This window comes from Lissotriton helveticus, chromosome 8 (assembly GCF_964261635.1).
Source record: "Lissotriton helveticus chromosome 8, aLisHel1.1, whole genome shotgun sequence".
In the NCBI taxonomy this organism is placed as follows: Eukaryota; Metazoa; Chordata; class Amphibia; order Caudata; family Salamandridae; genus Lissotriton; species Lissotriton helveticus.
In genome coordinates this window covers 927,943,985-927,959,808 of record NC_136069.1, presented here as the reverse complement: position 1 = coordinate 927,959,808, position 15,824 = coordinate 927,943,985, and the positions used below count along the sequence as shown (strand labels likewise).

Here is a 15,824-nt window from a genome sequence, read left to right as displayed (position 1 = left end):
ATGGTATTTCCCGGCTTCCCTGGTTCGGGATAAATCCTCCTGTAACACTCTGCGAGGAAATATATCTGAGTTTTTTGCGCTGAATCACTCGGTGGATACCTCGGTCTTCACCACATGGGACGCCTTTAAAGCGTGCTTTCGCTGGCATTGCATGGCCCTGAACGCGGCTCTTAATAGACAGCGTGGTCGGGAAAGAGAGCAGTTAGAGGAGGAGCTCTCCACTCTAGAGAAAGCGCACAAAGAGAACCCCTCCAGACTAGCATTGCGGCAGCTAACGGCCGTCAGAGGTAAACTCCGGGCACACTACAATAATAGGGCCGAATACACCCTGCTAAAACTAAGACGTCTTTCCTACCCCAGGGTAACAAGGTAGGGAGGCACCTTGCCAGGCAGCTTCGGGACAAGAGGGAGCGGGAATACATTGGGGGGATCCGAGACACTCGGGGGGGGTATTGACACGCCAGGATGAGGCGAAGGCTGAGCTCTTTGGGGCCTTCTACAAGACCCTTTATGCAGGGGATTGCCTTGACACTACCGCGCAAAGCGACTATCTGCGGGGGATAGCGCTGCCCCAGGTGTCAGCAGAATGGAATGAGGCGCTCTCTGCCCCCCTCACCAGGGAAGAAGTACTAGCTGCCATTAAGGCCTTGAAACCCCATAAGGCCCCGGGGGCGGATGGGTACACGGCCATTTTCTATAAGACATTTGCCTCTGAACTCTGCCCACACTTAGTCCGGTTGTTAACAGCATGGCGGAAGAAGGCGAGACTTCAAGCACGATGGCTGAGGCTCTAATATCTATCATACCCAAACTCGGGAAAGACCCTAGTAAGTGTGCCTCCTATAGGCCGATTGCCCTCTTGAATTTGGATGCGAAACTCTACTCCTCTATCATTGCTCAGCAGCTCAACGATTTGATGCCGGCACTCATACACCCGGACCAATCGGGGTTCATTAAGGGGCGCCAGACCCACGATAACACACGGCGGGTAATACACCTGATTGAAAAGGCCAATAAGTTTAAGATCCTGGCAGTTCTGGTGGGGCTGGACGCCGAGAAGGCATTTGACAGGGTGGACTGGGGTTTTTTATTCCACACACTGGCCGCCTTCGGCTTCTCCTCCAAATTTTTAATGATGATTCGGGCAAACTACCTCTCCCCCAGATCCAGAGTGCTGGTGAATGGCCACCTGTCTTCCTTCTTTGAGCATTCATGGGGCACTAGGCAGGGATGTCCCCTATCGCCCTTACTTTTTGCCCTTAGCATAGAACCGCTGGCAATAGCGGTGAGAGCCAACCCCAACATTAGAGGCCTACCCTTCACTGGGGAGTCACATAAGATTACTCTCTTTGCGGACGATGTCCTCCTCTCTCTCTCTGATCCGGCCCACTCCCTCCCCCACGTACAAGCGGACCTGGATCGCTTTGAAGCGGTGGCGGGGTTCAAAATTAATTATGACGAATCTTACGTCCTTAAACTCACACTCCCCCAATCTGAAGTCCTCCGGCTCAAGTCGTTAACACCTCTTCCATGGGCCGATTCCTCTATTCAATATCTGGGGATCCACTTGACCCCCACGCTGGGGAAACTTTATTCTGCCAACTTCCCCCGGCTCCTAGTTAAGATCCAGGCCGACCTAGCCCGATGGAAGCCCATGTTTATTTCATTGCTGGGAAGGATTCACGCAGTTAAAATGTCCCTTCTCCCCAAGCTACTGTACTTATTCCAGGCCCTTCCTATTGACCTCGATGGGGAATTCTTCCGGCGGGTGAAATCTATGAGGTTGCGCTTTATTTGGGAGAGGGTCGAGCGCGGTTTTCCTTCGCCATTCTGCGTAGGCCGAGGAAGGAGGGAGGCGTAGGGCTGCCTGATATTCACTTGTATTATAAAGTGGCACAACTCCGTGTCATAGTAGAGTGGTCACAACAAGAGTCAGAAAAACACTGGTTACACATGGATAGGAGCGTTGCAGGGAAATCAATTTTGGGATTTGGTATGGAAGCCCAGGAACGACAGGCCCAAGAATGCCTATATCAGTACCCCCATTAGCACCACCCTGAAGGTTTGGGATTCAGTCTCCAAGGAAGGCAGGTGGACTACCTTTGTTTCCCCCATCACGCCCATACACTTTAACCCTGCCTTCCCCCCCGCATTGACCGAGGGCCCTTTTACGGCATGGAGGGAGGGCAGTTGCTTAGCACTCATACACCTATTTCATAACTTTGACCCACTCACCTTTGACAGCTGTGGACAGGACTACGGGGTTCAGGAGAATGAACGATACCACCACGCTCAGTTGCTTCACTGGGCGCTCTCCCCCCAGGTGAGGGAGGCGGCCACTTGGCCTCTCACAAAGTTTGAAGCCTTCCTGGCCAAGACTTCCTCCATGAAGGGTGTTATCACTTTTCTATATGGGTTCCTACTCTCCACTGCAATTGCCCCTAGACCTCGATATATGTCCATGTGGGAGGGGGTCCTTCAACAGTACATTTCAGACGCCGAGTGGGCACACTTATGGTCAGACATAGCTAAGTTTAATCACTCGGTGGAGCTTAGGGAGGCACACATGAAAACCATGATGGATTGGTACCTACACCCCGCCAGGCTGAAATTGATCTTTCCTGACACTACAGATAGATGTTGGAGGGGATGTGGGCTCTTAGGGGACTTTCAGCACATTTGGTGGGACTGCCCCATTATCCGCCCATTCTGGGAGGAAATTCTTGCCCAAATTAAAGATATGTTGGGATACCCCATACCTACTTCAATGGCCTCTACCTTGCTGGGCCTCCTTGATCCGTGTCTCGAACATCAGACTAGGGCAGACAAGAGGATCATGTGGCTCAGCATCGGGGCAGCTAAGCTTACCCTGGAATCGGCATGGAAGAGGAGGGAGGCACCAGCCACTTCCCTCTGGCACTCGTGACTATGGAGATTGTGGAGAGGATGGCTGATATCTTTCTGGATGATGTTAAGAACTTTGAGTTCCGCTGGGGCCCGCTGGTCGCCTTCCTCTCCAGGGGCCTTCCATCCACAGTGTGTCCCCCTAGCGTACGAGCCCTCCACCTGTTTCAACTGTGAGTCTCTGCCAATGTAGGTCTTGACCCTTGACCTCCGTAAGAAGCTACCACCACTGGGCAGGGGGGAGGGGGGGAGGGGGGGAGGGGGTTTGATCGTATTCTGTGTTTCGTTACGACATTCCTCATATTGTTCCTTTATGTCACTGCGTGCCTCAGCACCTGCCCGCGGAAGGTATGGACTCAATGTAAGGTGACAGTTGTTAGATCTGCCTGGGGTGCATAGGCGCTCGGCCACATTGATATGAGGTCTCACGCCCTAGATTTTCAGCTATCCTCCGCCTAAATTGCAAGCTGTATGGTATTCCCTATGCATGTCAGGGACTGCACCTCCCAAGGAAATACTCTGCATGCCAGAGATCTGACCGCGGGGAGCATTACCCGGCTTATCATGCTATTCTCGGGCTGTTTCTCAATGCTACCCCCTGCGTGGTATGATGTGCGGGATTGTCGCTTGTTCTTTTGTGTTTCAAAAAATTTCAATTAAAATACCTTTGACAAACAAAAATGTAAACAATTGATGTACTTGCTCATTTCGATACGTTTCATTCTGCATCACCTCCTCAATGCGTTTCCTTAATTGTCACCCTTTGATATCCAGATGACTATACCTCAATCTATTTCTTAACCCCAGATTCTAAATATTGAAGTTCAATATTATGCATAGTTCCTATATCAGAGTGGCATAAAACGTAGCCACGTACTACCTGCTAAAGTTCCCTTTCTTTGGATTAAGTTTCATTGTATAGAATCAAAGGACGATAGGTTATGAATCATAAACAATAAACATTAATTATCTCACCAGCTCCAGGAAACGTTGCTCCAATGCTTTGTATTCTGGTGAATTTTTGTTAAACAGATCCTCAGAAAACAACATGTTGGTAACCCGGAGACTAAAAAACACCACAAGAGCACGGGTTGGCATTGACATATTAATGCCATTTTCATATGTGGATAAGAGGACTCCAGCCATCTCTGTAGAATAGGCATTTTCATCTGTCATCATTATCCTCTCCTCTTGGTTCGTTTCTGGTTGGTAATACACAGTGCCCAGGTTTTCTAGTTCCAAAGAGATGCCATCAACGTCTGGAATGACTTCACTGTTGTGCGTCACTGAGAGAGTGAGAGGGTTCTGCTCTGGTGGCTGCTCAGAAGGAACATTGAGCCACTGATCTTGATCGTCCGGAGTATGCACTCCCATAATCCCCACCTCCTGTTCATTCAACACGTTCGCTATGGTAGCCGCTGTAGCTACAGAGTTCTTAGTAAAGTCCAAATAATTCAGGGATGGATCATCATGAGCTTCGCTGGGTTGCTCTGTGCTAGCCTCTGAAGCCGATGCTAGATCCGCTGTGTAAGAAAGACTGGTTGTCACCTCAACATGTTCACCAGGCGGAGAGGTTCTGAGAATGTTCTGCTCTACCACGATGGTGTCAGAGGATGATATACCTAAGGATTCTCTTGTGTCTTCATTGATAACATTTTCGGTCTCTCTGCTTGTACTTTCAGTTGGCTCTTTTCCTTGTATCCCGACATCCATTGAATCAGTACCCTCGTTACCACCGAACAGTGCATTTGATATTTGATTTACCTTGTGGCTTGAATGGTTTGAAGTGTCTGGCTGTGCCACAGTTGCATCATACTCTTTGTTTATCTCGTTGCTCTCAAAATTTGATACGTCTCCAGCTTGTTGAAATGAACTCGTAAATGGCTCCAACAGAGGAGCTTCAGTTTTAGTGACTTCCAAAACAGGCATCTGAGATGTGAACGATTCTGCAGTTGCTTGCCAGAATGGGTTTGCTGGGCTGAAAGAGTCTTGATTTGTGAGAGCTAAAGATGAATACTCCACCGACGTCTCCAGGGTAAATGACGGCTCAGTAAGCAAATGGTCCAGCATGCCAGATGATTCCTCTGATTCCACTAACAGGTCAACCGCTGGAGGGTCCTTTGTCCAGGAAGCAGATTTCTGCTCGGTGGTGATCTCCAAGAAGGCTGGTGTGTCTGGTGTGGGTCCAGTGGCAATAAACTGATCAGCTTTTTCTGAATGTTGTATGAACTCTGTCATTGGTGTCACATCCCCATTGCTGTAATCCGTGGGCACGACTTTGATATTATCTGTAACAAAATCCCCAGGAGTCTCTTCATCCGTGATCTGGTCTGATTCATTGTCCCCCAACAGTGGATAGAAGGCGGGTAAGGGAGCCTCTGTAGTCCACGCCACATCCTTTACATTGAACCCTTGTCCCGAAAGATCAAACCCTGAACCGGATCCACCTTCAATAAAGATCTCTTTCCCAAGATGTATGTCTGGGGGTGCAACATTTCCCTCTAAATGTCTCTCACCCATCTCGAAACTGTTGGAAGAGATAGAGGCAGGGTCCAGAGATACAGCAGGCTCAGTTGGACAAGAGCCTATGGTGTTACAGTCGGAAAGCAGAATCTGAGTAGCATCAACCAAGGGAGGCAACATATTGCCTGCGTCCTCAATTGTATGGTGAAAGGTACTGTCACTGATTGCTGGCTCCTCTGCTGCGATTGCTGAAGTCACTATGGCAGTGTTGACTTCCATGTGTAATTGAGAGGCCATCGTTGGTGCGAGGGTGACAGGGAATAATGCAACTTCACTGGAGGGTTGAACGTCCTTTGGCACAACAGCAGAAGGAGTTTTGGACTCAGGCAGATCTAAAGGCAACTTGTTGCTGAAAATAAGGCCTTCTGACTCTTCTTCTCCGACGTCTGGAACTCCTAAAAGAAAAAAGAAAAGAAAAGAGATTTAAATGCTATTTAATGACCTAATCATATACTCACAATGATCAGTTTCCCTGCAATCCTTACTTATGTATAGTTGATAGAAAACACACATTTATCAGTTTGCAAGAGCTCTCTATCCTGTTCTCGCTCGAAAAGAGAATTGCCACATAGCTTAATACACAATACAAAAAACTTGCTGCATTTATTCTTTAAGAAAGATTCATAACGCAATTACAGCAGACATTATCAGCGTATAATGAAGTTATAAATGTTTTATAAGCAACAATTTGAGCAAGAATGAATGCTGTCCTATCCATAAAGCTGTGTTCCTATTTCCTTTTCGAGTGACAATTCGAAATACTCAAGCCTGTTTCAGCCTGGACTACCCAGTGGTGGCTCCTCCATGTGGGCGCTTGGGTGTCGCCCCCTTATTATTTTTGCCTCGGGCTGCAGTGTCAGCTTTACATGTGATTGGAATATGTGGCCCGCGGCTGAGACAACTGAGATGCATGCAGCTCAACAAGACAACAGAAGCCCCAAGCCCTGAACCCAAGGCCTTCTGACTGGAAGGCTGCTCTTCCTTAGTCCAAGCCAGAAAACTTTAGAACGCCTTCCCATTCCACTGAAGAAAATTACACAACCAACTCACCTCTCAGAAGACAATACAAACTTGACTTTCCAAGCTTCAGACCTCTGAGGGACCTCTGATGGATCTTTCATATCTCTTTAAGGACAAGCCAATCAACACTAGAAACTCAGCAACCATTCTGTACAATACACCAGGCGAACCAACCATAGAGTCCCTCGTAATGTTTTGCATACAAAACGGAATCGAAACTACACTAACCGAGATTCCGTGTGTTACGCCGTGATGTAATAAAGGGGCGTGACACGTGAGATGTGTCGTAATCACGTGATGCATTTGTGTTAAACAAATAGACTGCGCCCTTTCCGGTCGGTGCCTCCCCAAGTTTAGCGCAGAGGAACGCCCGGAGACACGGACGGAAAGGTAAGCGCGACAATGTCCCGTCTAGAAGTGCTTTTCACTTTAGCCTGATGCGAAGTCTAACACGTGATGGGCTCGGGGATGGGAGCATTTTCCGCACGGAGCTATGCAATTCAGTGTGCCTGGCAAGCCAAAATATAGAGGTGGCTTGTCTCTGATTTATCGAGTGTATTATTTGTCAACATACGGTCATTTCCCCTGTTGAGAGGCAGTGTTTGACATGATATTATTGTGAGGTGCTCAAGTATGGCAGCACTTCGGAACGGAGCTATGCGCTTTGGCTTGTTTGATGAGCCGAAGTACGGAGGCTGCGTGTTTTGGATTTATCGTGCCAAATAATTATCTTTGCTGACAAGTTCAGTCTGATAGAAATCCCCTAGTGACACGCCATCGACATTAGAGATTTAAAATCGTAGTACCATTTGGAGATAAGATACTGAGATGGCACACAAGACATTTAATATCCGAGTACCATCTTGAGATAAGACATTAATAATGTATCTGGGCAATAAATACAGAATTTCTAATGGTGCGAAGGATCGTGAGGTACAATCAGACACTTCTTTTTAATTTGGTCTGAAGATTAGACTCTTTCCCTTGATGGGAGAAACGGTGTAATGCTTATGTTTATATGTGTTTTTTACAAACAGAGCGGTGCTCCTCATTTACCTGAGCTGCAGCCAGGTGAGGTGAGGCGCGATCCCCACACGAGTAGGCTGAGTGAATACGTGTCTAATAAATAAAAATTGACATGATCACAAAAATAACGCTACTAATGAGTGTATTTCTAAATGTGCTTGTCTCTTGTCACCTTTATGTTCTGTTAATGTGATTATTTTTTTATAGATTGTGGTGGAGCATCTGTACCTGACAATCAGGTGATATTATTCCTTTTTACTTTTCCTCACTCATTTTACAGCAGTAGCAACAACTAGGTCCCGATGAATGCATAGGTAATGTTCCTTATATGCAGAAACATGTCGACCACTTGCTGAACAGATATTTTGTTAAATCTGCTATTTCACTTTTAACATTGGGGAGCTGAGAGAAAACATTAAAGTCTATACTTCTACTCAGTTTCACCTAATTTTATCTTCTCACCACTCACTTACTCACTTGCACTGCTTTTTTTAGTTGTCATATTACATCCATACCGTTCACTGGTTAAAAAACAAGGGTCTTCTTACTCTTACCACTTGTGTGAATGTGTTCGCACCAACAACTCCTGGGTAAGGAGAACCCACATGATGTAAAAGTGGCGGTACAGATAGACAACTGATGGGAAAATTCTCACCCTGAGTATGTGCCTCATGTGAATATGTTGATATAGTATCATGTGTAGTCACTGATTAATCCAGCTCACACCCTTCTTTTGTGTCACGTCAGTAGTTGTTTGTGATGAGAGCCTTTTGTTCTGACTCCTAGGTATTTCTGTATTCATTAGAACCAACCATAGAACCATAGCACATAGATAGGAGTACCAGCTGAATTCCTTAAAGATGACAAAGCTCCCACAGAAACACACTAAAATATACAAAGATGGGCTAACTACAGAAATCTACCACTGGCGCCACACACCTCAGTAGATCGTCAATATGATTAAGAAATAATGGCATATGGGCATGAATAGCATGATTCAGCCAAGACTCGTAAATAATGTTGGGGATGCAGGAGACCACAACACAGAATGTAATGTTGAATGGCGCATAGTTTTGTATAGATTTGTTATTTTTGTTACTGTATTTTTATTTATACACTGCATGTACAGCAGATGGGACAAGTGGTATCATTGTCATATCCTAAATTTGAAATGTATGTCTCATATAGCCCGGATCCTCTGGGTCCCCAAAATATAAATGCTAATAAAATGTGTTGTCAAAAAAATAATAAGACGACAAAGCTACCCTTATACACTACATAGACACCTTAGACTGAAATTATAGGGTATGAAGTGCACTCAGCTCCTTCTCACACACCCATTAAAATGTATGCAAAAACAGCAGCCCTAGGTTTGTAGCACAATGACCAGATCAAATGGTAGGCCTTGATGCAGCACACTGAACTTTCCCCACATAGGACATACTACAGCTACACATTCCACAAGCAACAATACTGGTGCTCCTGTAAATGATCTTGCTCTGGACAGTTTGAGTGCTGTAATTCTACATTAGTGGTAGATACGTGTACTACACAAATGGCATATAATGTAGCATAACATAGAAATCCAATACAGGACAACCATTTTCAACCCTGGCATATTATATATGGATCACTGAAAGCAGTCAGCTGCTTTGGAGTTCACACCCCTGACAAATAGGAGGCATAAGTGGAATGCCAGAGGCTCCCTTAACTTGTATCATCAGTCTTTATAGAGCCTCTAAGATGCAGGGTTGTTACACTGTAAAAATAAGCCAACTAAAGTTGATGTTGTTCAGCATTTTAACTCAGAGCAGGGAACCCCAATAATCCTGAGGAGATTGGGTTTCCGATGTAAACATAAGAAGGGATAGTTTTAGAAAATTCAAACTAATGCTTTTAGATAGGTCTCAGCCAAATCCAACCCAAGCGAATGTATGACATAATATCGACCACAAAAATATCGCAATACAAAAATATCGCAACAAAAATATCGAGGACAATAATATTGGGACCCTATCTTCATAAAGGTAAGTACAAAAATATCGAAAAGATAATATCGTAGTACAAAAATATCGAAATTAAAAATATAGTTTTTTAAATGTATTATTAATAATGTAAAAATAATGTTAAAATACATATAATTTAACAAATATTAATAAAAACATTAAAACATAATTAAAAAATTAAAAGTAATACATATACATTTAAAATAAATTAAAATTTTAATAATTTAATGTAATTTTATTTTTTTTAATTTCATGTAATTGATTTAAATTAAATTTAAATTAATTTTATTTTTACCCTTTACGCCTGTACCCCAAAAACCCCAAACTGACCCTGAACCCTAAAAATACCCCTGTACCCCAAAAACCCAAAACTGACCCTGAACCCTAAAAATACCCCTTTACCCAAAAACTGAAAACTGACCCTGAACCCTAAAAATACCCCTTTACCCAAGAACTGAAAACTGACCCTGAACCCTAAAAATACCCCTTTACCCAAAAACTGAAAACTGACCCTGAACCCTAAAAATACCCCTTTACCCAAAAACTGAAAACTGACCCTGAACCCTAAAAATACCCCTTTACCCAAAAACTGAAAACTGACCCAGAACCCCAAAAATACCCCTTTACCCAAGAACTGAAAACTGACCCTGAACCCTAAAAATACCCCTTTACCCAAAAACTGAAAACTGACCATGAACCCTAAAAATACCCCTTTACCCAAGAACTGAAAACTGACCCTGAACCCCAAAAATACCCCTTTACCCAAGAACTGAAAACTGACCCTGAACCCTAAAAATACTCCTTTACCCAAAATTAATTAACATTATTTAATTACCAATTAATTATTAATTAACAATAACAATAAAGTAAATATATTAGCACATTAGCTATAATTAATTTAATTTACTAATTAATATTAATTTTCCCCAAATAATTATTCAACAATAAAAAAATTATATATTAAAAAATTAATCTAATTAATGTAATTAACTAATTAATAATAATTAATTACCAATTAATTATTAATAAAAAATATGTACAAAATTATATTAATTAATTAACTAATTACTATTAATTAATTGCCAATTAATTATTAAATAAAAATATGTACAAATTTATATTAATTAATTAACTAATTAATATTAAATAATTACCAATTAATTATTATTTAAAAATATTTACAAACATATATTAATTAATTAACTAATTAATATTAATTAATTATCAATTAATTATTAATTAAAAATATTTACAAACATATATTAATTAATTAATTATTATTAAATTACTTCCCACCCTATTCCCCTATAAACCCACAACCCGCTCTAATACTAAAACGCAAAATGTTAACAAAATTACTAATTTTCAAACATACATTTCTAAACATATTTAGCAAACATATAAACAACAAAATAAAATACATAACACTAAACAACAAAATTTCGATATTACTAACATACATACCTTAATCTCGATATTCTGTCTCTCGATATTATGGCACATCGATATTCTATACCATCGATATTAAAACATCGATATTATTGTATATCGATATTTTAATTTCGATATTTTGTCTGACTACCAACCCAAGCAATTCAATTACATATAAAATAGGAATTCAGTGATGTTCCCAAGACTACTATTTTACCTTTAGCAACTTGCCCATATGTCTACTTCCATCCCGGTTTAGGGAGATAGAAATTACCTTGAAGGATTTTACCTAGGCTGCAGGGTAACATAGAGTAGCCTTAAAAAAGCTAAAGGTACCACTGACAAAGGCGTGGATTGGGGTTTCTGGACCCTGAATTATATTACTTTGCTGCCCGGATTCAGTGGATGGCAAGGTAGCTGGATGGTAGCCTCACACAAGAACTAGATCAAATAGGATGAGAAATATAAGGAGGTGAAAAATGTTACGGATCTTAGGGTCTACAGAGGAAATCAAACACAGTATCTTAACAGCAATTCTTTGAGAAATGCTAGAGGCAGTTTGTGAGTAAAATTGCACCTGGCTAACTATATCTACCTACCATAACCCTGGTGTGATTGCCAACCAACATCAACTGGTTTAAGCACCCAATGTTAACTCCTTGGACAGATACAGGAACGACCACAGTTGGTGATTTATTTCAAGGTGTTTAACTGCTGCCACTTACTGCCCTGGTGGATGAAGTGAGCCTTCCACCTTCTCTGTTTCTGACTTATGCTTCAATAATATAAATTATCAAGAATAGATGGAAATCTAATAACTGTGAGCGGAGAACCCATGGGATTTTGTACCTCCTATTCACAGTGGGTGACAGCCGTAATCTGGTAACCTGGAGCCTCATGTAGAAAGCAATCTTACAGTCGCGAAATATCAAATCGGAGCCTTAGCAACCTAACAATGGCATTTTTAAACATACTTACTGTATCACAATTTGCGTTTGTGAGTAAATGCTGAATCAACATTTGGAAGAGGCATGTACAGGGCATCCCTTCCAGATACCAATTCTTTAAGTTAGGCATTAATGTTTTGCTACCTAAATTCAGTCCCAAAAAAGTATTATTTTACCACCAACTCAAGGGAGGTGATAACCATTCGCAAATGGCAAGAGACCCCTTCCTTTTTGTGAATGTAGACAAAAAATTGTTCAGGAGCAGACTTCCAGTTTTCCTTTTTGTATAATGGGCTGCATTTAAAAAATAACAGATTGCTGCATTCAAAAGCAATGTTGGTCTACTGACCTCAGCAGGTCACAAATTCCTGTAACTCTAGCCAATCAGTGTGGGCAGAAATTTGCGACCTAACTCATACATATTAATGAGGTAGGTCAAATTGCAACGCACTCCGATTATGTATTTTGTGAACCAGCCTATTAATGTATAGATCAGTTTCAAAATACTAATGCGTTCGGTAGGAGTCGGTGCACAAACTGAAACCACTTCTGAATCCAATATAAGACAAAACACACAAGATGATCGACGGAATGTTGCACAATGGCAAAACATTCACCCCCAGTCACAGATCTGGGTTTAATCCATCGTTATTTTGCTCACCAAGCCACCCCAGTTCAGACATGGCCATATGCAAATCAGTCTTGACCATGTGCCTCATGGGAACAGTCCAGCCCAAACTGCCAAGCCATGTCTTTCCTGGCCTGGAATCAAGCATCCTAGGACCGGTTTCTGGCTATCAGCCGACTTCAGCCAGGATAGCTTGACTCCAGTAGCTTAGTGAGCAAGGGACCCTAGTCTGGGCATACCCTTCCCACATAGGGTGAACAGCAAAACCCACAAGATGATGGACGGAATGTTGCACAATGGCAAAACATTCACCCCCAGTCACAGATCTGGGTTTAATCCATCGTTATTTTGCTCACCAAGCCACCCCAGTTCAGACATGGCCATATGCAAATCAGTCTTGATCCTGTGCCAAAATAACGATGTTCCAAAGGCCCAAACCATGGAAAACAGGTAATACGTTCACGTATCTGGCAGCTAAATGACAAGTTGGAATGCATTGGAGATCCAGAACGCCACCTTCAGAAGATGAATGGTGACATGATCTGATTTTGGAAAAGGGGGGTGGTGATGGACAGAGCTTCTGAATGATGCCAGAAACCGGTAAAAAAAAACCCGGAAGCTTGTTTCCTTCCCAGTATAAGAATTGGCTTGGTAGTTTGGTTTGCCCTGTTCCCATCATGCACTGGGACAGGAACAGACTAATTTGCATATAGCCAGGTTCTGAGCTGGGATGGTGCAGTGAGCTAAAAAACGGTGATGGATTAAAACCATGATCTATTGACGTGTTAAGAGTATTCTGCATCATTCAGAAACTCTGTCCATCACCACCCCCCTTTTCCAAAATCGGTTTTATCCACACTATGTGTGGGAGGGTATACTCAGACGTGAGTCCCTTGCTCATTGCACCATCAGGATTCAAGCAAGCCGGGCCGAAGAAGGCTGTGATGCCAGAAACCGGTCCCCGGAAGCTTGTTTCCTTCCCAGTATAAGAATTGGCTTGGTAGTTTGGTTTGCCCTGTTCCCATCATGCACTGGGACAGGAACAGACTAATTTGCATATAGCCAGGTTCTGAGCTGGGATGGTGCAGTGAGCTAAAAAACGGTGATGGATTAAAACCATGATCTATTGACTTGTTAAGAGTATTCTGCATCATTCAGAAACTCTGTCCATCACCACCCCCCTTTTCCAAAATCGGTTTTATCCACACTATGTGTGGGAGGGTATACTCAGACGTGAGTCCCTTGCTCATTGCACCATCAGGATTCAAGCAAGCTGGGCCGAAGAAGGCTGTGATGCCAGAAACCGGTCCCCGGAAGCTTGTTTCCTTCCCAGTATAAGAATTGGCTTGGTAGTTTGGTTTGCCCTGTTCCCATCATGCACTGGGACAGGAACAGACTAATTTGCATATAGCCAGGTTCTGAGCTGGGATGGTGCAGTGAGCTAAAAAACTGTGATGGATTAAAACCATGATCTATTGACTTGTTAAGAGTATTCTGCATCATCCAGAAACTCTGTCCATCACCACCCCCCTTTTCCAAAATCGGTTTTATCCACACTATGTGTGGGAGGGTATACTCAGACGTGAGTCCCTTGCTCATTGCACCATCAGGATTCAAGCAAGCCGGGCCGAAGAAGGCTGTGATGCCAGAAACCGGTCCCCGGAAGCTTGTTTCCTTCCCAGTATAAGAATTGGCTTGGTAGTTTGGTTTGCCCTGTTCCCATCATGCACTGGGACAGGAACAGACTAATTTGCATATAGCCAGGTTCTGAGCTGGGATGGTGCAGTGAGCTAAAAAACGGTGATGGATTAAAACCATGATCTATTGACTTGTTAAGAGTATTCTGCATCATTCAGAAACTCTGTCCATCACCACCCCCCTTTTCCAAAATTGGTGACATGATCTGTCCAGGTGGACAAAGTCTAGAGATCTTGCATTGCAAGCAGAGAAGAAAAGGGGACTGACTCTGCAGTATGCTGTTAGTTCACTTATGGGATGAAATCCTTTGAACAATGGTCCTCGAAATTAGTCCAAAAATATAAGTCCCTGTGGAGAAACATTGGGGCACATTTACTAAACTTTCATGCGATGCAGGGCAGCAAGCAAAGTTGCTGTTCTGCATTGCATGAAAGGGAGAGAGCAGATATGCTCCATATTTAGAAGGATATGGAGCACTTCGGCTCCTTGCTTGTGCTGGTGCACTGTGTAAATCCTAGCACCAATGGAGGCACCCTTGCACAATAGTGAGTCTCTGCATACATAAAACTACTATAAGAAAAATGTATATAGCAGTTTTTGAATACCAAACAAATAGTAAACTTACACAACAGTGTATGCATGCCTTTGTGAATCAGGGCCACTGAGTTGCTGTCCCCCATATAATGACCCCATGATACCTAGTGCTGTCTCTCTACAAACCAATAAGTTTGCCTTTGTTGCTAATTGTGTAAACTCTATGTACCACCATATCAGTAGGGCTGGTGCACAGGCCCTGACTGTTTTGGTCCGGCTCAGGCTCAATTTCCAGCAGTGATGTGCAGCCACTGAAAGATGAGAGTGTGGCTACACCTTGTTCTTTTGAGTTAACTTAAGTGTAATTTGAGATTGGTCAGAGGTGGCACCAAAGTATCGGGCTAGTTCACTCATCTCAATTTAATCACACCAACGAGACACCCACTGCTGTTGTGTTGCTTTCTAGTAATTTTCGAAGTTTGGCACACAAAGGCCTCTTTTGTTAGCGGGCAGTTGAAGTTAAGTGTGCCTGCCCCACACCATATTAATTCCAATAGCTGTGAGTTTAATGTTTGAAAGTACTGTGTAGGGATGACTAGTGGCATATTGGCAAACAGGTAAAGTAGTCTCAGTACTATTATCATCTTGGATAGGGCTATGTTCCGGATTTCTGCTAACAGGAGTTTGTTCCAGAATCAGATGGAGTCCCCTATACCCAATATTGCTTTCCCTAGGTTGCCCTACAAGGTATCCCCATCTTTTTGATCAAACTGTATCCCAAGGAATCTAAAAGTGTATTCTGTGCAGTTTAGTTGTAAACCTAAGGTTGGATTCCTGTTGCATTTTCATGTAAATGGAATAGGCACAATTTATGCTTATTGACTTTCAACCCTGAAACCGCACCAAATCCCTCAACTGGTCAAGTATCGAGTCTATATCTAAAGCTGAGTTGTTCATGTAGATAAGCACATCATCTGCATACAGGTATATTAAAGGCCCCTTCACAAAGGTAAACTTAGACCTGAAGTCTAAGTTTAGACCTAAAGTCTAGCCTTACGCTCCCAACCCTCACCCACCATAACAGTATGAAGCCATTAACTGATACTA

General features: G+C 43.0%; 1 protein-coding gene across 1 annotated transcript in view; it reads right to left on the bottom strand.

Moving 5' to 3' along the window:
• Positions 1 to 15,824, bottom strand: part of LOC144773828 (interphotoreceptor matrix proteoglycan 2-like) — an 815,142-nt gene that overhangs the window by 184,914 nt on the left and 614,404 nt on the right. Inside the window, exon 13 of the mRNA XM_078658923.1 lies at positions 3,880 to 5,822. Coding sequence (XP_078515049.1) covers positions 3,880 to 5,822 — 1,943 coding nt within the window. The remainder of the gene's footprint in view (positions 1 to 3,879; positions 5,823 to 15,824) is intronic.